General features: G+C 42.7%; 1 protein-coding gene across 4 annotated transcripts in view; it reads left to right on the top strand.

Moving 5' to 3' along the window:
- Positions 1-14185: 14185 nt before the first annotated feature.
- Positions 14186-23182, top strand: part of LOC122560851 (Golgi apparatus membrane protein TVP23 homolog A-like) — a 58626-nt gene continuing 49629 nt past the window's right edge. For 2 of the 4 annotated variants that reach the window (XM_043712018.1, XM_043712017.1), the window contains exons 1-2: positions 14186-14592; positions 14731-14816. In XM_043712018.1, coding sequence (XP_043567953.1) covers positions 14584-14592; positions 14731-14816 — 95 coding nt within the window. In that variant the 5' untranslated portion in view covers positions 14186-14583. The remainder of the gene's footprint in view (positions 14593-14730; positions 14817-23182) is intronic. The other 2 variants (XM_043712016.1, XM_043712015.1) reach the window with 2 other exon arrangements.

Below are 23182 nucleotides of genomic sequence, written 5' to 3' on the forward strand. Positions count from 1 at the left end.
AATGAGTCAGTTTAAATGCAACCTTATGGTAACATTTCAGCCTCAGGTACAGAATGATTCAGTGCTTAAAAAGCAGGAGTATTCTAAGTGTAATATTGAAGAGATTCTGGCACAATGCGTCAAGTAAACATTTTATGGTCAAAAGTTTTCCCTCCTTGCTAAGAAGCCATGTTGTAAAATACTTGTATCAGACATGTGAACTGTGCAAGGTTACTTTATGAACTCTCCAATTAGCTTAGACTGGTACCTCTTTATGATAGTAGTTTATCTCGCTAGCAGGTGCCTAACTCAGCTGGGTATGTTTTTCCCATCTGATGAATGGCTTAGGGTCTGTAGGAGTGATTAGTCAAGCGTACACAGACCTGTCAATTAACTTTCTGTCCTAACAAATTATTGCCTTCACTGTTATCTGTCTAATTAAGAATATGCAATTTTAAAAAAACTTTAGTATAAAGGACGCCACTTTGTATCAGTACATCGGGGTAGCCTGCTGTGGCATTTGAAGAGCTGGTACCCTACTCTCCTACGTTATTAGAACCTAGTTAGTTTAGTTTATAAGTATCAGTGTTGTGCTGTAACAATGATGCTATAAGTGAATAAAGAGGATGGCTAAAATTAAACTAAACTGTCTGTAAGAGGTTTTTATTCCAGACTTCCAAAGAATACGATCTCCGGGATGAACCAAGAGAGAGGCTTAACAGGTCTGAGTCCACAAGGGATTCTCTGGGCTGTCTCAAATCTGTACTTTAACACTGCCTTGCCCTTGTCAACCTTCCTGGTCACTTAATTAAAGAACTCTAACAAATTTGTGAGGCATGATCTCCCACTCACAAAGCCATGCTGATACTACTAATAAAACCCTGACTTTCCAAATGCATGTATATCTTATCATTCAGAATCTTATGAAGTAACTTACCCATGACAGATGTTAAGCTTGCTGGTCTATAGCTCCCAGGCTTTTCTTTGCAGCTCTTCTTGAATAATGGCACAACATTCACTACCCTCCAGTCTCCCAGCATGTCACCTGTGGCTAACAATGATGCAAAAATATCAGCCAGGGTCCCTGTTGGTGTGCAATAATATCTCTGAACAGATTAATTTGAAAAATTGGTTAATGGGAAAAAAAGACATTGTGAATAGGTACTTGTGGTGCAATGGTAATGTCTCTATCCCTGGACTGGGAGGCCTGGGTTCAAATCCCACCTACTCCAGAGGTGAGTATTAATACCTCTGAACAAGGTTAAGTGGAAAAACAGGTTAAATAGTAAAAATGCTGTTCAAGGCAGACTATTCCAGGAAATCACAAGTGAACAATAAACTGTTGTTGCAGTAAAAACTGGGCAAGTTCAATGTTTAATTACCAAACGGGATTGTGCAGGAATATGAAAAAAAACACAAAGTGCCAAGCAGCAGATGCATGCGTTGAATTTTAACATCTACCTGTAGACCCAACCGATTTACCAAATCGAGATTCTTCACTCATATGTTTCAAAAATAGATCATTTGTATTTGTTAATAATTATTGCATCATCTCTGTTTACATAAAATGGGAAGTGAATTATAGAAACAATGGAGAAAACACATCAGGAGTGACTAACACTGTTTAGTGTTAAACAAATGGAACATTTTGAAATGGAAGCCTCACAAAGTATGCCGAGAGTATTATGAATGGTAGTTAAACATAGCATTTATTTATTTTATCATAATATCAACAAAAATATTATAAGTTGGTGTACCAAAAGATTATCACAGCCAGCATTTATAAAGATGCCTACCTTTTCAATGTATATTAGTTTTAGAAAGCACCAAAACATAATATTTTGAAAAAATGAAGTATATTGCTGCAATGATGTTTATAAAATTACAAAAGCATTTTTAAAAAGTCTTTCCTTCATTAAATTAATTTTACTCTTCCAATGATCCCTGTTTCCCTATCATTCCTGAAGACATGAACACCTTGGTAAGGTTCCATGCCTCTTGCTGCCCTCCTAAGCTTTAACAAAGTTGCTACTTTTTATATGTGACACAAGGTAATGTGTTAGTTTACAGTCTCATTGCACTATGTTTCACAGTAAGGCTGATTCTATTCTAGCTGAACTACACACTTTGGCATGCCGTTGTTAGATGATAACCTGGCCAGGGAGGTACAGTAGACTGGTTTTCCTCCTCACTAGCACAGAGTACTAAGCAATTGTAACACAGATACTGCGAATGAGGCTGAAATCAGCTAAATCATTCCTAGTTTGTTTATCTTTATTTGATTTAATTGTGTATCAGATAATCTTGTGGAGCCTTTGGGTGAGTTCATTTTTCCAATGGGCAAGCTGCTTCCCTTGTCTATTTTTCTTTAAAATTGTCACCAAAATCAACAATAAATCATAAACCATAAACTGGCAACTATAACTATCATAAAATCTTAGAATATTACAGCATAGAAAGAGGCCATTCAATCCACTGTGTGTGTGCTAGCCACCTGAAAGAACAATTAACTTAGTGCCACTCTTTTCTACTTATCCCTGTAAATATTAACTTTTCAGATAATATTTTATTTCCCTTTTGAAAGCTCAAATGGCGCAGGCTCCACTCCTGTGTAATATAGTGAATTCTAGATCCTAACTGCTCACTGTATGAAAATGTACTTCTTCATATTGCCGTTGCTTCTTTTGCTAATGCCCTTAAATCTACCCACTCATTCTTGATCCTTCTAACCAAGGGAACAGTTTCTTGCTATCTAGCCTGTCCAAAACCTTCATGACTTTGAATATCACTGTAGAATCCATCTCAACCTTCTCTTCTCCAAAGACAATAGTCCAAACTTCTGCAATCTATCTACAAAACTGAAGTTCTTCATCCCTGGAACCAATCTCATTAATCTGCTTCTGCAATCTCTCTAACAACTGTACATTTTTGGTAAAGGATGATGCCCAGAAGTGGATGCAGTTCTCCAGTTGCAGCTACCTGACCCTCTGACATTATTTTCCCGCAGAAAATACATACAGTGTTTTCTATAGGTTTAACATCACTTACTGATAAAAGCCAGGAGGCTGTAGATTTTCCTTTAGCTGCTCTTTCAACCTGCTCTTTCAAGCTGCTCTTTCAATTATTTATACACGTACACACCTTGATTGGGAAATGGTATTTTTGTGTTTTGAAAATTACAGTTGCTATTTATATATTTATTTTATGGCTGCTTGCAGTTTTTTTTTAATTTGCCAATTCCCTCCCTATCCATGCCATTCCTGAAGGTATATACCCATTTGTAGACTATGGTGCCGTGCCCCTTGTTTGCCTCTGAGACTTTATCAAAATAGCTATGCAACTTGGTACAATGCTAGAATCCAGGCATGTATTTGCTTTGATAGATTATAATTAAGAAATCTGAGGAATTTTATTAAGTTAAAAATCACACAACACCAGGTTACAGTCCAACAGGTTTAATTGGAAGCACACTGGCTTTCGGAGCAATTCTCCTTCATCAGGTGGTACCACCTGATGAAGGAGTGTCGCTCCGAAAGCTAGTGTGCTTCCAATTAAACCTGTTGGACTGTAACCTGGTGTTGTGTGATTTTTAACTTTGTACATCCCAGTCCAACACCGGTATCTCCAAATCATGAGGAATTTTATGATACTCTGAAGTAAATATGAAGGCTTATTGTTATTATTTTACATTGCGGACAAACACTTGATTCGTTTGTGATCAAGATTCTAAATTTATATCTAGTAATGAAAAACGTCACATGGTGTCTTATTGGAAGTTCATTCTTGTCAGATGTAAATCAATGTCTCATTGAGGTTTTTATATCAATAGCTTTCTGGCCAATTGGGACTGAAGCTTTGTTCATAGGTCACTTCCAAACTCAATCTTAATAAACTCTTGGATCTAAACAATGAATATTCATGATACGGCCGACATAGCACTGACCACTAAATAAAGGCAACACCTTGAAAAACTACTGCATGGTGATAAACATCATTTTGTGAGTTCACCATGTGAGAAACTATAGATCTGGCTAAATCCATGGCTTGCCTTTTATGAATTTATTATTTGTTCATGGGATGTGGGCGTCACTGGCTAGACCAGCATTTATTGCCCATTCCCCTGCAGGCAATTAACTACTTTGTTGTGGGTTTGGAGTCACATGTTGTCCAGACCATGTAAGGAAGGCAATTTCTTTCTCTAAAGGTCAGCAATCAACATGGTTGCCAGTAGACCAGAATTTTAATCCCAGATTTTCTTTTGTTGAATTGAAATTTTACCATCTATCCATGGTTTTGAACCTATGTCACAGGACGTTAGCCTGGGATTCTGGATTACCTAGTCCAGTGGCATTATGATTCAACACTGCCTCCCTGTTATGGTCCAATGTATTTTGATTTTAGCGCATCACATCACATGCTGGCCTTAAAGGCATTGTGGCTATGTTTTATGCTGAAAGAAAATTCAGTTTGTTATCAGGTTTAGAGGGTGGATTAGAGAAAAATTAATGTTACCCTAGGGAGAAGAAATAAACTGGGCTTTCTGTAAATTAATTGTGAATTTGCAAGAAAATCTAGCCGAATTTGTGCATAGAATGTTCAAGGAAGGTGCAACCATTAGATATTAGCAACTTCTTCTGGTTGAGTTGAAACCAAGGTCCCATCTGCTCCTTCAATTGGATATAAAAGATCCCAAGATACCATTTTGAAGAGGAGTAGTCCTGGTCTCATGATTAATCCCATTGTCCTTTGAGAGGGTGGTGGTCATGTGTTTGTAAGGTACTGTCTAAGAATCCTTGTTGAATTTCTGCAGTGTGTCTGCTAGTACACACTGCTGCTACTAAGCATAAGTGGTGGAGGGAGTTAATGTTTGTAGACATGACACCAATCAAGCAAGCTGCTTTGTCCTGGATGGTGTCAAGTAGTCTGCGTGTATTTGGAATTACATCCATCCAAGGGAGGGTAGGTATTCCATCTCCATCTCACTCCTCATTTGTGTATTACAGATGGTGGAAAAGCCTTGGAGAGTCAGGAGGTGAATTACTTGTTGCAGGATCCCTCACTACTGACCTGCTCTTTTAACATTAGCATTTATATGGATAGTTCAGATCAGTTTTTAGTCAGGATGTCAAAAGTGGGGAATTCAACAATGGTAATGTTATTGAATATCAAGGTGTGATGGTTAGATTCTCTCTTGTTGGGGATAATCATTGCCTGGCATTTGTGTAGTGCAAATACTACTTGTCATTTGTCAGTCCAAATTGAATAGTGCCCAGGTGTTGCTGTATTTCTATATTGACTGTTTCTGTACCTGAAGAGTCATGAATAGTGCTGATGACCATGCGATCATTAGAGAATATCTCCACCTCAGACTTTATGATGAAGAGAAAATCATTAATGAAGGAGCTGAAGATGATTAGGCCTAGGACACTATTCCTGAGGAACTCCTGCAGAGATGCCGGGATCTAATTTTCCCCTGATTCCCATTGACTTTAGTTCTGATGAGGCTCCTAAATGCTACACTTGGTCAAATATGACCTTGATATCAAGAGCAGTCAGTCCCAACTTAACTCTGGACTTGAGCTCTTTGACCATGTTTGAATCAACGTTGTATTGATTTCAGGAGCTGACTGATCCTGGCAGAGACCAGACTGAATGTCAGTGAGCAGGTTATTGCTAATGAAGGGCTTATGCCTGAAACATCGATTCTCCTGCTCCTCGGATGCTGCCTGACCTGCTGTGCTTTTCCAGCACCATACTTTTCAATTCTGATCTCCAGCATCTGCAGTCCAGACTTTCTCCTAGATTATTGCTAAGCAAGTGCTGATGACACCTTAGATCATTTTATTGATGATCAAGAGAAGAATGATGGGGTGGTAATTTCTATTAATGTCCCCAAATCTAAGGAAAGACATACTAGTATTTGAGGCAGTCCAGAAAAGATCTACTAGATAGATCCAGGGTATGGAGGGATTTTCTTGTGAGGAGAAATTAAGCAGACTGAGTCTTTACTCATTGGAGTTTAGAAAAATGAAAGGCAACCCAACTGAAACATATTAGGTTCTCAAGTGGTAATCCCCATGGAGATGCAGAGAGATTATTGCCCTTTGTAATAGAGTATAGAACCAGAAGATATAATCTCCGAGTAAGAAGTCAACTAATTAGGACAGCAGTAAGGAGGAATTTCTTTTTCAGAGGGTAGTGAATCTGTGGGATGCTTTACCACAGAGGGCTGTCAAGGTTGGGTCGTTAAGAATTTACAAGACTGAGACAGACAAATTTTAATCAGTAAGGGATTCAAGGATTTTGGGGAAAAGACAGAAAAATGCAGTTGAGGATTATAAAATCAACCATCATCTCATTCAATGGCAGAGCAGACTCAATGGGCAAATGGTCCACTTCTGCTCCTATGTTTTGTGGTCTTACAATATTCACCATTTATGAGAAATAGGCAAAAAGATAAAAGGAGGTGGGGTATTGCTAACAATAAGAGGTAGAATCAGAGTATATGTGACAGACAATATCCAATCAGATGTACATGATTTAGAATCAACTTGGGCAGAGCTATGGAATAGCAAAGGGCAACAAACATTAGTAATTTATAGGTCACAAAACAGTAGTAGTAATGTATGGCATGATATACATCAGGAAATTAGAGACACATATAGCAAAGTAAGTGCATGGGTGACTTTAATGTACATATTGATTGGATAAATCTAATGAGCTGTTTGCAATAGTTTTCTGGAGCAATAAGAGGCAATCTGTTCAGGAAGACCAACTAGAGCAGAGGTTATTTTAGATCTAGTTTATGAAATGAGAAGGAGCTACTTAATAACCGTGGTGTAAAAGTACCTTTAGTGATCATTGTATGATGGAATTTAAAAAGGTTCAATCTGAAGTAATTATGGAGGTATGAGAAAGAAGTTGGTTGTAGTAAATTGGAAAAATATATTACAAGGTTTGACAGCAGATTCTCAGTGCGTAGTATTTAAATAATTAATGCTTGGCTTTCAAAAAGAATACATTGTTTTAAGGCAAAACTGCTTGAAGGAAAAGGGTTTGAGACATGACCACCAAGGCAGTATGTACGACAATGACAGAATTAGATCAAAGGCAGAGGCTTGTAATGTTGGCAAAAAATGTTGTAAGGCTAAGAATTGAGAGAATTTTACCGTTCAGCAAAGAAGGACCAAGAAATCGATGCGGGAAGGGAGAAAGAAAGGAATGTAAAACAGGCCTAAATGTAAATATTAGCTGTAAAAGCATCTATAGGTACATAAAAGGGAAAATATTATCCAACACAAATTTAAGTTCATTTCCAGGCAGAGGCAAGAGAATTTATGATAGGAAATAAAGAAATGCCAGACATGCTAAATATGTACTTTGAGTCTCACAGCAGAAGACACAAGAAGTCTCTCTAAAATAGTTAAAATCAAATAGTCTAATGACAGTGTGGAATTGAAGGAAATTAGTGTTTTAAAAAAAATAGTTTCGAGGAATTAATGGGACTGAAAGTTGACAAGTTTGCAGGATCCAATCACCTTCACCTGAAATGTGAAGGTGCTGGTGTTGGCTTGGTGGAAAAGGTCAGAAGTCACATGACAGCAGATTATAGTCCGACAGGTTTAGTTGGAATCAGAAGCTTTCAGAGCGCTGCCCTTTGGCAGATGACAAAGGGCAGCATTCCAAAAGCCTATTGGACTATAATCTGCTGTCATGTGACTTCTGACCTTCTTCACCTTAGAGTGTTGAAAGAGATAACTACTGATTTGTTAGTGATCATCTATCAAAATTCTATTAATTCTGCAATAGCATCTGCAAATTGAAAGGTTGGAATTGTAACCTTATTGTTTAAAAAAGGAGAGAGAACACAGAAAACCACAGAACTGTTAGCTTGATGTCAGTAGTAGAGTAAGTACTAAAAGCTATTATCAAGGATATGATCATTGGCTATTTCGAAAGTAATTATCTGATGGACAGAATTAACATGGATTTAGTAGAAGTAGACCATTCGGCCTGTCAAGCCTGCTCAGAAATCATGCTTGATAAACCTAATAGAGATTTTTGGGGACGTTACTGACAGAGTCATAAGGGGGAACAAATGGATGTAGTATATGTGGATTTTCAGAAAGCTTTTGATAAAGAAGGTTAAAAACAAAATAAAGCTTCTGAAATTTGAGGGTAATATGCCAGCATGGATTGAGGATTGGTTAACAGGCAGAACGCAGAGTGTAGGAACATATAGGTCAATGTCAAGTTTGCAGATGATATAAAATTTGATAGGAAAGTGAGTCGTGAGGATAATACAAAGAAGCTTCAAGGTAATTTAGTCACTTCTGACACCTCACCAATGATGGCTTTGCTTTTGGCCATTAAAGCTCTAACACTAGAATTCCCTCCCAAAGCATCTCCACTTTTTTATCTACCTCAATATTTTTCAGCTAATTGTGCTCTTCTGAAGTGCTGTGGAATATTTTTTAACTACTTTCAAGGTGTTATATAAATGCAAGTTGTTGTTCTTAATATAAATAAGAATAGGAATTTAAACTGCCTCACTGTATCTTTAACTCATTTACATTATCTACTTCAACCGCCTGTTCTATAAAGCTATTCCATAACACTCTTTATGTACACTTGAATGAAAATATGCTAATGAAAACTTTGGAAGTTTTATCTGTAGGGTGAGTACTAACGTGAATGAAATTACTGTCTGCTCCCTCCTGTTTTCAGCTCAGTTTTCAGTGCAAGAACATCACCATACAGAAGTTTCTTTTTATTAATTTTGGCTAAGCCAGCACTAATCGCCTATTCCTAATTGCCCAAAAAGTAGTTAAAGTCCTGATTGCTGAGGTTCTGAAGTCACATTTAGGCCAGGTAAGGACAGATTTCCTTCCCTAAAGGAATGAAACAAATGGGCTTTTCCTGACGATCAACAATTGTTTCATAGTCATTGTTTGACTCTTAATTCCAGATTTTTATTGAATTCAAATTTCACCATCTGCCACAGCAGGATTCAAACCTGAGTCTCCAGAACATTATCTGGGTCTCTAGATTAATTGTCTAGCAATAATGCCACTAGGCAATTACCTCCCCTTAGTTAAATGATGAGAAATGAGCAGGAAGCACAGTATTAATTCTATCATAAACTCAGTGTAATTAGCGACGAGCAGGCTAATGTTCTTGGACATGGACTCGGATCTAAACACAGCAACTAGTGGAATTTAAATTCAGTGAATAAAATGTTGAATTGAATGGTAATGGTGACCACAAAACTATCATCGATCATTATCAAAACCCATCTGGTTCATTGATGTACTTTAGTAAGGAAATCTGGCATCCTTATGTGGTCTGAAGTACACGTGACTCTAGATCCACAAACATATATTTGGCTCTTAAACCGTCCCCAGAAATGGCCAAACAAGTCGCAGAGTTTAAGGACAGTTAGGGAATGGGCAACAATTACCTGCATTATTAGAAACGCCTACATTCCATGAAAAATTAAATACAAATGTCTTGCTGTACACATTTGCCTTTATTGAAATCAAATATTAGAAAGGTTGAAGAAAGTTTCTAAAAGCAGATGGAAATTGGAACAGGAGATATCAATATTTAAATTATTCCTACTAAGGCCGACAATAATGAAGAAGGAACAAAAGTTCACTCAGTCTTGATAACTGAAATCTTAAGGACAGATGGATTTCTTCTCGGTACTTAAATTAAATTTAGATTCAGGATTTTGAGTAGTTTCTGAGAATTTAACATTTGAGATAGTAGGAACCTGGGAATCCACATAGTTCAACAAGCACAGGGGTACTGGGTAAGTGGGATGTGGTGGAGAATGGGATAATTTTCAAAAGACATTTGATTTGACTTAATAACATCAAAGTTTATTGTAAAAAATGAAAAGGTCAAAGTGCAGTGGGTAGCATATTAGTTGCATGTATAGAAGGTTGGCCAGCTAACACTGAGCTGGAAGAAAGAATAAGTGGATCTTTTTCAGATTGGCAAGATGTAATGATTCTTTTATTCACTCAAAGGATGTGGGCATCATTAGGCAGGCCAGCATTTATTGCCTGTTCCTAGGTGCCCTTAAACCGAATGGCTTGCTGGGCTATCTCAGAGGGCAACTGAGAGTCAGCCACATTACTGTGGAGTCACATGTAGGCCAGACCAGGTGAGAATGGCAGATTTCCTTCCTTAAAGGATATTAGTGAGCCTAGATGGGCTTTTCCTGACAATCCACAATGGTTTCATAGTCATCAGTAGCTTCTTAATTCTTTTCAAATTCCACCATCTGTCATGTTGGCATTCGAACATGGCTCCCCAGAACATTAGCTGAGTTTTTGGATTCATAGTCTAGCAATAATACCACCACGCCATTGCCTCCCCCCAACTCTCCCGCAATGATTGGTGTATCAGAAGGACTTGTACAGGGACCTCAACTGTTTACAGATTACAAAAAAAAGATTAGGATTAAAGGATGGAAGGTGCAGTGCCAAATTTGCTGAAAACACAAAGATAGATACGAAAGTAAGTTGTGAAGAAGGTGCAAGGAGGATTCAAAAAAGTATAAATAAGTTAACTGAATGGGTAAAGGTGTGACAAATGGAGTTACATTGTGGAAAATTGTGCATTTTGGCAGGAGGAATAAAATAGAAATATTATCTAAATGGTGAGAAATTGCAATATCTGAGTTGCAGAAGAATTTGGCTGTCTTATTGTTAGAAACAAAATCAATAAAATTTTAGACGAGACCAACAAATTTGGAAACAAGACAATTTATTATGGACTTGCAAGTACGGCTGCAACTGCACAAAGCAATTGAGCGAATTAGACTTGGGTTAGTTTACAATTATACCTTTGAGCTGAGTGAGGTCACCTCTCCAGACTCCTAATTACCCAATCTCTCTTACTAGGCTATACAACTGCCCATCTTCGCTCCACCCTTGTTACTTCCCCTTCCCCATGTTGGCAACTTTCCTCCCTGTTATTGCTGACATTCTCATTATTTTGTAGTACATCAAGATATAGTTTAACATTTTGTATCAATACTGCTGGTACGTTCCATTCTCCATACACTTCATCAATTTTGTATCATTTTTGTACAGCTCAGGCATTTTAGTTATCTCAGTTTTTTTGCAAAATTTATTTTAAAAGAGTTAACTTGCTTATATTATATTCCAGAATTAGTATTTAATTAACCATAATTAAAAGTGAAGATACACTTCCCTAAGTACCTGCAGAGTTAATATTTTTTCTGCTGGACCCCTTTCCTTCTTGTTTTTTTTATATCTGCAAAAACAACACTTCTTTTCATTTCTAACATTATGCATGAATCTTATAAGATTGGTGTATAGCTACAGCAAGTTATTAGGAAATCTAACAAAATGTTTTGATTCATCATGAGGGAAATTGAATATAAAAGCAGGGAGGTTATGCTTCAGTTATACAGGCCACTGGTTCATGATTATTTAAGGAAGATGTAAATGCATTGGAGGCAGTTCAGAGGAGACTTACCAGACTAATATCTGGAATAAGTGGCTTGTCTTGTGAGGAAAGGTCAGTTAAGTTAGCATTTTATCCACTGGAGTTTAAAAGAGGGGATTTGATTCAAACATATAAGACCCCGCGGTCTTGACAGAGTAAATTGTGAAGCGGATGTTTCCTCTTACGGGAGAATCTAGAATTAGAATGTAATCATTGTTTGAAAATAAAGGATCACCTTCTTAAAACATAGTCAACATGATTTTTGTTCTTTGAGTGTTGTGAATCCTTGGAACTCTCTTCCTGAAATAGGGAGGTAAGTTGAGTCCTTGAATATTTTGAAGGCAGAGGTAGATATATTCTTGTTAAACAAGAAGATAAAATGTTATCAGGGTAGGTAGGAATGTGGATTTGAGGTTACAATCAAATCAGACATGGTTTTGTGTCACAGTGGAGCAGGCCAGAGGGGGTGAATTGCCTTTTCCTGCTCCTAATTCATATGTTCAATTGTTTGTGACTGGGAGAACAGAAGAATTTTGGATGAGTTGACATTTATGCAAGATGGAAGTTAGGAGGAAGACCAGAAGAACATTGCAAATCAAATGTGGAAGGGACAAAGGCATGGATGAGAACTTTAGCAGCAAAAGTGCTAAAGTAGATAGGAGATGGGCAATACTATGTCATTTGGTATCTTTAAGAATAGGAAGATCTGATGTTGGGAGTTCAGACTGATACCAAACAGCATTCCAAGGTTGCAAATAATCAGAGAGAGTTAGTATGGAAAGGGATGGAACTAGAGGCATTTGCAGTTTGTGACAGTGACCAAAAATAATAGTCCTGCTTTTCTTAATGTTTAATCTGACAAGTTTGTGGTTCATCCAACACATGATGTCAGCTAAGCAAACATAGAAGCAGTGGTAGTATACAAAGAAGCAATGGAGACTAAAAACTGAGGGTCACTGCAGTCCCATGTCTTTAGAAGCTGTCAATGAAGGACAGCAAGGAGCATTATGTAGGTAAGGATGAAGAGAGGGCCAACTAGGATAACGCCTTGGAGACGTTCAGACCAAGAAATGGACAATTTGTTGTTGAAGATGCTGTGACTATGACTGGATAGGTAGTGATGGTGTATTCCACACCTGGACAACAGAGGAAGAAGTTGCTGAAACCTGAGAAGAGTTCAAATTGTCAAAGGAAGGATAATGTATCATGGCTACAATTACAGTAGGCTGCAACATTTTTGACTTTGGTTTGAACTTTTTTCAGTGGTGCAGCGGGGCAGAAAATTGAATGATTTAAACGTAAATTGCAGAAAATATTTTTGGTAATTGTAGGTGATAATATATCATATTGACTGGATTATTCTATGCAATAATTATAATAATAATTTTCCTTTTCTAACTGCATCTTCATCAATGAAACAAGATTCCTGTTTGCTGTTTCAGTATGAATTACCCTATTTATCCACATTAAGAATGGTCTGCTGTTTTTTTTTAGGAACCTATTTGCTCCAGATACTTCCAAATCCCATTAACCCCTTTTGTAACATACTCCCAACACATTGTTTAGTATTATTAGCAGATCTGACTAGTCAAATGTTATCATTTGAGAAACAGTCTTAACCATCTCAATGTAAAGTCCAAATTAAGACAACTGGCAAAAGGTGGGAATTAAAAAAAAACACACAGCGAGCTGTTATGGTTTTAAGGTAAAGATAAAGTCACCATTGTCTGAAAGGATCAAAGTGCTACTCTTTAATTAGAGAGCGATGACTGGTGGTAATTTAACCGAAGGGTCACACCGAGGGGGACCTGGGACCTTCTTGGTAACCTCATGATTTTAAACATACTGACTGAAAGGATGGTATAAGTAGAATGGGAATGATAATCTTCCAAAAGGGGGGATGACTCAGCAGGTCTGGCAACATCAAAGGAGAGAAAGAAGATGTCTCCTCTCCACAGACATGCTGAGTTTTCCTAGCAATTTTTGTTCTTGTTTCTGATTTCCAGTATCTGCATTTAATTGTCTTTTTTAACCTTTCAAATGGGGTTGGATCAATACTTGGAGTGGCTAGAATCATCCCTTCAGTATGGAAGCAGGCCATTCAGCCCATCAAGTCCACACCGACAGTCCAAAGAACATCCCTCCCAAACCCAACCACCCACCATATCCCCTAACCTTACATCTACTATGGCTAATCCACTTTGCCTACTCACCCCAGAACTCTATGACAATTTCAGCATGGCCAGTCCACCTAACCTGCATATCTTTGGACTGTAGGAGGAAACTGGAGCACCTGGAGGAAACCCATGCAGAGTCAAAGAGTGATACAGCATGGAAACAGATCCTCAGCCCAACAAATCTACATCGATCAAAATTCCAAATAATCTAGTCCCACCTGCCTGTTCCTGGCCCATATCCCTCCAATCCTTTCCTATTCATATACTTTTAAATGTCTTTTAAATATTGTAGTTGTACCCACATCCACCACTTCCTTTGGAAGTTAATTCCACTCGTGAATCACCCATTGTCTAAAAAATTGCCTCCTATCGTCTTTTAAAATTCTCTTTCCTCTCGCCTTAAAAAGGCACCCCCAAGTCTTGAAGTCCCCCATCCTAGGGAAGAGACAACCACCATGAACTATGTCTATACCTCTCATTACTGTGCAAACTCCGCACAGTCACCCTGAGACTGGAATCGAACCCGGCTCCCTGGCACTGTGAGGCAGCAGCGCTGACCAACCATCTGCAGGGTTTGGGTTGGGTTGGGTGGCACGATGGGCAGAATGGCCAGCTCTCTCGGTGGTACAGTTCACTGGATTGCTGTGTTTTTCAGTGGTGAGGAGGCAGGGCGGGGAATGCTGATCATTTGGTTGCTGTGCTGGGGTCGATGTGAATGATAGATGTTGCTGCCCATGAGTTACGGTGAACGCTGCTCGTGCTCTCCCCTCCCCTCCCTCCCTGGGCTGCGCTCGCGCCGGATCCGTTTAACTGCCGTACAGGCCCCTTGGCAACCGGCCCCTTCCCTTGACAACTGGTCCCCCTTCGCAAACGGTCTCCCTTGACAACCGGCCATTGCTGTGACAGGAGGCGGAGGAGGCTTACGGCTCCGACACCGGGGATCATGAGGCAGGTGAGGAAGGCCCGGCATCTTTCTTCCTTCTCCTCCTCGTCGTCGTCACCGCGGTCCCGGCTCCTTCCAGACCCCACCCGGCCCTCTCTCCGTGTTTTTATTAATTAACCCCACCCCCTCTCTCTTAACTGTCTCCAGGCTCTCGTCGACGACACCGAGGACGTGTCCCTGGATTTCGGCACCGAGGAGGAGGAGGAGCTGGCGCTGAGGAAAAACAGGATCAGGTAAACGTGGCGCCGGGGGGTAACACTAACCGCTTCCCATGGGCTACAGGTGAGCTCAGGGTAACACTGACTGCCCACTGGGCTACAGGTGTGTCTGGGGTAACACTGACTGCTCCCTGGGTTACAGGTGTGTCTGGGGTAACACTGACTGCTCCCTGGGCTACAGGTGTGTCTGGGGTAACACTGACCGCTCTTAGGGCTACAGGTGTGTCCGGGGTAACACTGACCGCTCTTAGGGCTACAGGTGTGTCTGGGGTAACACTGCTCGCGCCTAGGGCTACAGGTGTGTCTGGAGTAACACTGCTCGCGCCTAGGGCTACAGGTGTGTCTGGAGTAACACTGACTGCCCACTGGGCTACAAGTGAGCTCAGGGTAACGCCAATAGCCCCCTGGGCTACAGGTGTGTCTGGAGTAACACTGACTGCCCACTGGGCTACAGGTGAGCTCAGGGTAACGCCAATAGCCCCCTGGGCTACAGGTGTGTCTAGGGTAACACTGTCCGCGCCTAGGGCTACAGGTGTGCTCAAGGTAACACTGACCACCCCCTGAGCTACAGGTATGCTTGGGGTAACACTGACAGCCCCCTGGGCTATAGGTATATCTGGAGTAACACTGACTACCCACTGGGCTACAGGTGAACGCAGGGTAACACTGACAGCCCCCTGGGCTACAGGTGTGTCTGGACTGCCCACTGGGCTACAGGTGAGCTCTGGGTAACACTGACAGCCCCCTGGGCTATAGGTGTGTCTGGAGTAACACTGACCACCCCCTGGGCTGCAGGTATGCCCGGGTAACACTGACCACCTCCAGGCTACAGGTATGTCCGAGGTAACACTGACCGCTCCCTGGGCTACAGGTGTGTCCGGGGTAACACTGACTGCTCCCTGGGCTACAGGTGTGTGGGGGGTAACACTGGTAGCCCCCTGGGCTACAGGTGTGTCTGGAGTAATACTGACTACCCACTGGGCTACAGGTGAACTCAGGGTAACACTGACAGCCCCCTGGGCTACAGATGTGTCTGGAGTAACACTGACTGCTCACTGGGCTACAGGTGAGCTCAGGGTAACACTGACAGCCCCCTGGGCTACAGGTGTGTCTGGAGTAATACTGACTGCCCCCTGGGCTACAGGTGTGTCTGGAGTAACACTGACTGCCCCCTGGGCTACAGGTGTGTCTGGAGTAACACTGACTGCCCCCTGGGCTACAGGTATGTCTGGAGTAACACTGACTGCTCTTAGAGCTACAGGTGTGTCTGGAGTAACACTGACTGCTCTTAGGGCTACAGGTGTGTCTGGAGTAACACTGACTGCCCCCTGGGCTACAGGTGTGTCTGGAGTAACACTGACTGCCCACTGGGCTACAGGTGAGCTCAGGGTAACACTGACAGCCCCCTGGGCTACAGGTGAGCTCAGGGTAACACTGACAGCCCCCTGGGCTACATGTGTGTAGCTAACTGGTCTATAATTCAGGAAATTATAGACCAGTTAGTCTGACCTCAGTGGTGGGAAAGATGCTGGAGTCTATTATAAAGGATGAAATTACTGCACATCTGGATAGTAGTAACAGGATAGGACAGAGTCAGCATGGATTTATGAAGGGGAAATCATGCTTGACTAATCTTCTTGAATTTTTTGAGGATGTAACTATGAAGTTGGACGAGGGAAATCCAGTAGATGTAGTGTACCTGGACTTTCAGAAAGCTTTTGATAAAGTCCCACACAGGAGGTGACAGCCCCCTGAGTTACAGGTATGCCTGGGGTAACACTGACAGCCCCCTGAGTTACAGGTATGCCTGGGGTAACACTGACAGCCCCCTGAGTTACAGGTATGCCTGGGGTAACACTGACAGCCCCCTGAGTTACAGGTATGCCTGGGGTAACACTGACAGCCCCCTGAGTTACAGGTATGCCTGGGGTAACACTGACAGCCCCCTGAGTTACAGGTATGCCTGGGGTAACACTGACAGCCCCCTGAGTTACAGGTATGCCTGGGGTAACACTGACAGCCCCCTGAGTTACAGGTATGCCTGGGGTAACACTGACAGCCCCCTGAGTTACAGGTATGCCTGGGGTAACACTGACAGCCCCCTGAGTTACAGGTATGCCTGGGGTAACACTGACAGCCCCCTGAGTTACAGGTATGCCTGGGGTAACACTGACAGCCCCCTGAGTTACAGGTATGCCTGGGGTAACACTGACAGCCCCCTGAGTTACAGGTATGCCTGGGGTAACACTGACAGCCCCCTGAGTTACAGGTATGCCTGGGGTAACACTGACAGCCCCCTGAGTTACAGGTATGCCTGGGGTAACACTGACAGCCCCCTGAGTTACAGGTATGCCTGGGGTAACACTGACAGCCCCCTGAGTTACAGGTATGCCTGGGGTAACACTGACAGCCCCCTGAGTTACAGGTATGCCTGGGGTAACACTGACAGCCCCCTGAGTTACAGGTATGCCTGGGGTAACACTGACAGCCCCCTGAGTTACAGGTATGCCTGGGGTAACACTGACAGCCCCCTGAGTTACAGGTATGCCTGGGGTAACACTGACAGCCCCCTGAGTTACAGGTATGCCTGGGGTAACACTGACAGCCCCCTGAGTTACAGGTATGCCTGGGGTAACACTGACAGCCCCCTGAGTTACAGGTATGCCTGGGGTAACACTGACAGCCCCCTGAGTTACAGGTATGCCTGGGGTAACACTGACAGCCCCCTGAGTTACAGGTATGCCTGGGGTAACACTGACAGCCCCCTGAGTTACAGGTATGCCTGGGGTAACACTGACAGCCCCCTGAGTTACAGGTATGCCTGGGGTAACACTGACAGCCCCCTGAGTTACAGGTATGCCTGGGGTAACACTGACAGCCCCCTGAGTTACAGGTATGCCTGGGGTAACACTGACAGCCCCCTGAGTTACAGGTATGCCTGGGGTAACACTGACAGCCCCCTGAGTTACAGGTATGCCTGGGGTAACACTGACAGCCCCCTGAGTTACAGGTATGCCTGGGGTAACACTGACAGCCCCCTGAGTTACAGGTATGCCTGGGGTAACACTGACAGCCCCCTGAGTTACAGGTATGCCTGGGGTAACACTGACAGCCCCCTGAGTTACAGGTATGCCTGGGGTAACACTGACAGCCCCCTGAGTTACAGGTATGCCTGGGGTAACACTGACAGCCCCCTGAGTTACAGGTATGCCTGGGGTAACACTGACAGCCCCCTGAGTTACAGGTATGCCTGGGGTAACACTGACAGCCCCCTGAGTTACAGGTATGCCTGGGGTAACACTGACAGCCCCCTGAGTTACAGGTATGCCTGGGGTAACACTGACAGCCCCCTGAGTTACAGGTATGCCTGGGGTAACACTGACAGCCCCCTGAGTTACAGGTATGCCTGGGGTAACACTGACAGCCCCCTGAGTTACAGGTATGCCTGGGGTAACACTGACAGCCCCCTGAGTTACAGGTATGCCTGGGGTAACACTGACAGCCCCCTGAGTTACAGGTATGCCTGGGGTAACACTGACAGCCCCCTGAGTTACAGGTATGCCTGGGGTAACACTGACAGCCCCCTGAGTTACAGGTATGCCTGGGGTAACACTGACAGCCCCCTGAGTTACAGGTATGCCTGGGGTAACACTGACAGCCCCCTGAGTTACAGGTATGCCTGGGGTAACACTGACAGCCCCCTGAGTTACAGGTATGCCTGGGGTAACACTGACAGCCCCCTGAGTTACAGGTATGCCTGGGGTAACACTGACAGCCCCCTGAGTTACAGGTATGCCTGGGGTAACACTGACAGCCCCCTGAGTTACAGGTATGCCTGGGGTAACACTGACAGCCCCCTGAGTTACAGGTATGCCTGGGGTAACACTGACAGCCCCCTGAGTTACAGGTATGCCTGGGGTAACACTGACAGCCCCCTGAGTTACAGGTATGCCTGGGGTAACACTGACAGCCCCCTGAGTTACAGGTATGCCTGGGGTAACACTGACAGCCCCCTGAGTTACAGGTATGCCTGGGGTAACACTGACAGCCCCCTGAGTTACAGGTATGCCTGGGGTAACACTGACAGCCCCCTGAGTTACAGGTATGCCTGGGGTAACACTGACAGCCCCCTGAGTTACAGGTATGCCTGGGGTAACACTGACAGCCCCCTGAGTTACAGGTATGCCTGGGGTAACACTGACAGCCCCCTGAGTTACAGGTATGCCTGGGGTAACACTGACAGCCCCCTGAGTTACAGGTATGCCTGGGGTAACACTGACAGCCCCCTGAGTTACAGGTATGCCTGGGGTAACACTGACAGCCCCCTGAGTTACAGGTATGCCTGGGGTAACACTGACAGCCCCCTGAGTTACAGGTATGCCTGGGGTAACACTGACAGCCCCCTGAGTTACAGGTATGCCTGGGGTAACACTGCCCGCCCCCTGAGTTACAGGTATGCCTGGGGTAACACTGACAGCCCCCTGAGTTACAGGTATGCCTGGGGTAACACTGACAGCCCCCTGAGTTACAGGTATGCCTGGGGTAACACTGACTGCCCCCTGGGCTACATTTGTGGCTGGGGTAACACTGACTGCCCCCTGGGCTACATTTGTGGCTGGGGTAACACTGACCACCCCCTGGGCTGCAGGTATGCCCGGGCTAACACTGACTGCGCCTGGGGTACAGATGAGTCTGGAGTAACACTGACCACCCCCTGGGCTACAGGTGTGTCTGGAATAACACTGACTGCCCATTGGGTTGCAGGTATGCCTGAGTAACACTGACCACCCCCAGGCTACAGGTATGTCCGAGGTAACACTGACAGCCCCCTGGGCTACAGGTGTGCCTGAGTAAGACTGACCACCCTCCTGGGCTACAGGTGTGTCCGGGGTAACACTGACTGCTCCCAGGGCTACAGGTGTGTCTGGAGTAACACTGACCACCCTCCTGGGCTACAGGTGTGTGCGGGTTAAAACTGACCGCTCCCTGCGCTATAGGTGTGTCTGGGGTAACACTAACCGCCTCCTGAACTCAGGTGTGCCTGGGATAACACTGATCACCCCCTGGGATACAGGTGTGGCCGGGGTAACACTGACTGCCCCCTAGGCTACAGGTGTACCTGGAGAAACACTGACTGCTCCCTGGGCTACAGGTCTGTGCGGGGTAACACTGACTGCCCCCTGGGCTACCGGTGTGTCTGGAGTAACACTGACCACTCCCTGGGCTACAGGTGTGTGCGGGCTAACACTGACTGCCCACTGGGCTACAGGTGAGCTCAGGGTAACACTGACTGCTCCCTGGGCTACAGGTGTGCTCAGGGTAACACTAACCGCCTCCTGGACTCAGGTGTGCCTGGGCTACAGGTGTCACCGGGGTAACACTGACCACCCCCTGGGCTACAGCTGTACCTGGAGAAACACTGACTGCTCCCTGGGCTACAGGTATGTGCGGGGTAACACTGACCACTCCCTGGGCTACAGGTGTGCCTGGAGAAACACTGACCGCCCCCTGGGCTACAGGTGTGCCCAGGTAACACTGACTGCCCCCTGGGTTACAGGTGTGCCCAGTAACATCTTGGTTCTGGAAAGTTAGTCCAGTGATAATTTTCCTAACCCCTTATATATTAGAAAAACTGTATGAGAAGTATTACACTGTATTCACCTTTTACTTGGTATAAGGGCCAAGAGTTTCCAGGCCAAAAGTACCCTGACTGAGTGTTGTCATCCTGGCCAAACCTGGCTCAGGCAGCCAATGTCATGCAGGCACACCCAAGACTGTTTAATCCAATGGTCAATTTATGTATTTTTTTAAACTATGGGTCTTTTATGTTATTGGACTTCTGAATTTTTGTCATTTACATTTAAACAGCTCAGCAATGAAGCATGTCATGTGTGTGTTTCCCAATTTTAAATGTGTCTTGAAGAAATAACTGCAGTTAGAAAGTACTATTGTCATATCCTTCGACTTGACTCAGGAACTGTTCTGGATAACTTATAGATCGTATTTTACAGCTGAGAGAGGGACCTTTTCGTGCCTGTGCTGATATTCTGAAAGAAGTTTTAAACTAGACCCAGTCTACCTCGATAATACTTTGCTAATGTCAACTCTTTAAGAAGTAATCAAGAGGTCTACTTTGTGGGTATATTTTTCAATAGGAAAGGAACAAATGCAGGTAAACAGAGCAGAGCTGCACATCAGGCATGAATTTGAATGGCTTGTTGATATTTGGCTAGTTCCTATGTTGTCCTTTCACTTATGTATTTGGACTCCTGAGTTGCTCTGCTACTTTCTTTTTGATAGTTAGACATTTAGTCTAGAAGTCAAAATGAGCTGAAATTATTTGCTTAGAGATATATTAGTTAACTAAAGGCAGTTGGGAAGGATTTTTAAAAAATAAATAAAGTGAGAAAAATTTATTGGAGCAGTATTGCCAACAGATTTGTAGTGCAAATTAACTTTCAAATTTGATATGGTGGATGGAGTCTTACAGCACAGGAACACAAATTGATCCACACTGACCAGACATCCCAATCTGACTAGTCCTGTTTGTCAGCATTTGGCCCGTATCCCTCTAAACCCTTCTTATTCATAAACCTATCAGATGCTTTTTAAATGTTGTAATTGTACTTGCCTACACCATCTCCTCTGGCAACACATTCCATAAAGCACCACTCTTTGTGTGAAAATGTTACCCTTCAGGTCCTTTTTAAATCTTTCCTCTCTCTCCATAAATCTATGCAGTCTAGTTTTGACTTCCCACACTGGGAAAAAGTCCTCAGCTATTCACCCTAAAAATGCCCTCTCATGATTTTATAAACTTCTATAATGTCACCTCGCAACCTCCGATGCTCCAGGGCAAGTGACCCCAGCCTATTCAGCCTCTCCCAATAACTCAAACTCTCCAGTCCTGGCAGCAGCCTTTTCTGCACTCTTCCAAGTTTAGCAGTATGTTACTGAATTCGAGGTGTACAATAAAGGGAATGTGACAGAATGGATAAAAGGTTGGCTTTAGACTTAGAGTAATTGTTAATGGATGTATTAGGCTAGAGGAATGTAAGAATCAAATTTGGAACCATTTCTGTTTTTTTAATAATTTATGCTTTTAAAACAATACAAAAATTTAAAAAAATCAAATGATAGAAATATTCAAAAGAGTATGCATATTGTGGATGGAGAATATTAACTTTTTTAGTTAACATTTCAGGTTTTGTCAGAACAGTGGCTGCATGTAGGCATTGTGGTAGTTGTGATTATGTTTTAAAATAATTTTACAAGAGGGTCACAGGGTATAGGGAGTAGACAGGAAATGAAAAGCTACAATCACATTAGCTACAATAAGCTAAATAGGTGATACACCTTATTCGAATGTTCAGATGATTGTCGTCAAACATTTCATGTAAATATTTATCAAAATTACTTGACATCTTTCAGCTTCCATGCGAAAGTATTGTAATTAACTTTAAGGTACATGGATTACGGAAGGGGCTCAATCAGAGTTCTTTGTCTTTCAGGTGATGGCAGAGGGAGTGGGGTGGCAAGGTGGGGAACCTCTGCATGAAGGTGATCGTTGGGTCAGAATGTAATCAGATTTGGCTGTATATAATTTTTTCCTCCCACCGTATCCATGAATTAGCCTAATTATTATCATTGTTCACCTCAATACAGCATACTAAAGGCTAACTATTGCTGACAGTTTCACCTTGAATCACTGCCCTAGGAAGAGGAGAAATCTGAGTGATACAGTCATTAATCTTATAGTATCTCTATGTTTTAAGACTGATAACTAGAAAGCCTTCTTGGTGTGATTTTTGATTCTTGAGCATTTATGTTAACTAAAATTCTTGTTTGTAATTTATTTTGTTTCTTGAGCATTTATAATGATGGAAATTCTTGTCTCTTTGGTGTATGCTTGCTCAGCCTCTGATATTCATAAGGGTACTACCAACATTTTCTCTCACACCTAATTTCAAACAGACAGCTGCAGCATAACAACAGCTGCTGAAAATTCTCTATTCTATTAAATCTGTAGGCGATTTAAAAGAAAAATCAGCATTTTATCTGATGCTGATTTGAATAAGCTAATTGAATTAGGTTGTAAGTAACCTAGCAGAAAATGTAATGTCTGTAAATTGTACTTTATGAATGCATTTCAGCCTCGATTTCCAGCATAACTCTGTGCGGAAGCATACTAAAATGGAAAAGGCAATATTTGTCTGTCTTGTAAAAGATTAAAATGCATGGAAACTATTGTCTTCTGAAAATATTTGCATTATATTTTCTCAGAAAATGATACTTCCTTATGGGTTGAGTGATAGAATAACTATGCACAAGTATCATCACAAATTTAATTAATAAATTTCTGTGTGGAATGTAAAAGGACA

This window comes from Chiloscyllium plagiosum, chromosome 21 (assembly GCF_004010195.1).
Source record: "Chiloscyllium plagiosum isolate BGI_BamShark_2017 chromosome 21, ASM401019v2, whole genome shotgun sequence".
NCBI classification, from domain to species: domain Eukaryota; kingdom Metazoa; phylum Chordata; class Chondrichthyes; order Orectolobiformes; family Hemiscylliidae; genus Chiloscyllium; species Chiloscyllium plagiosum.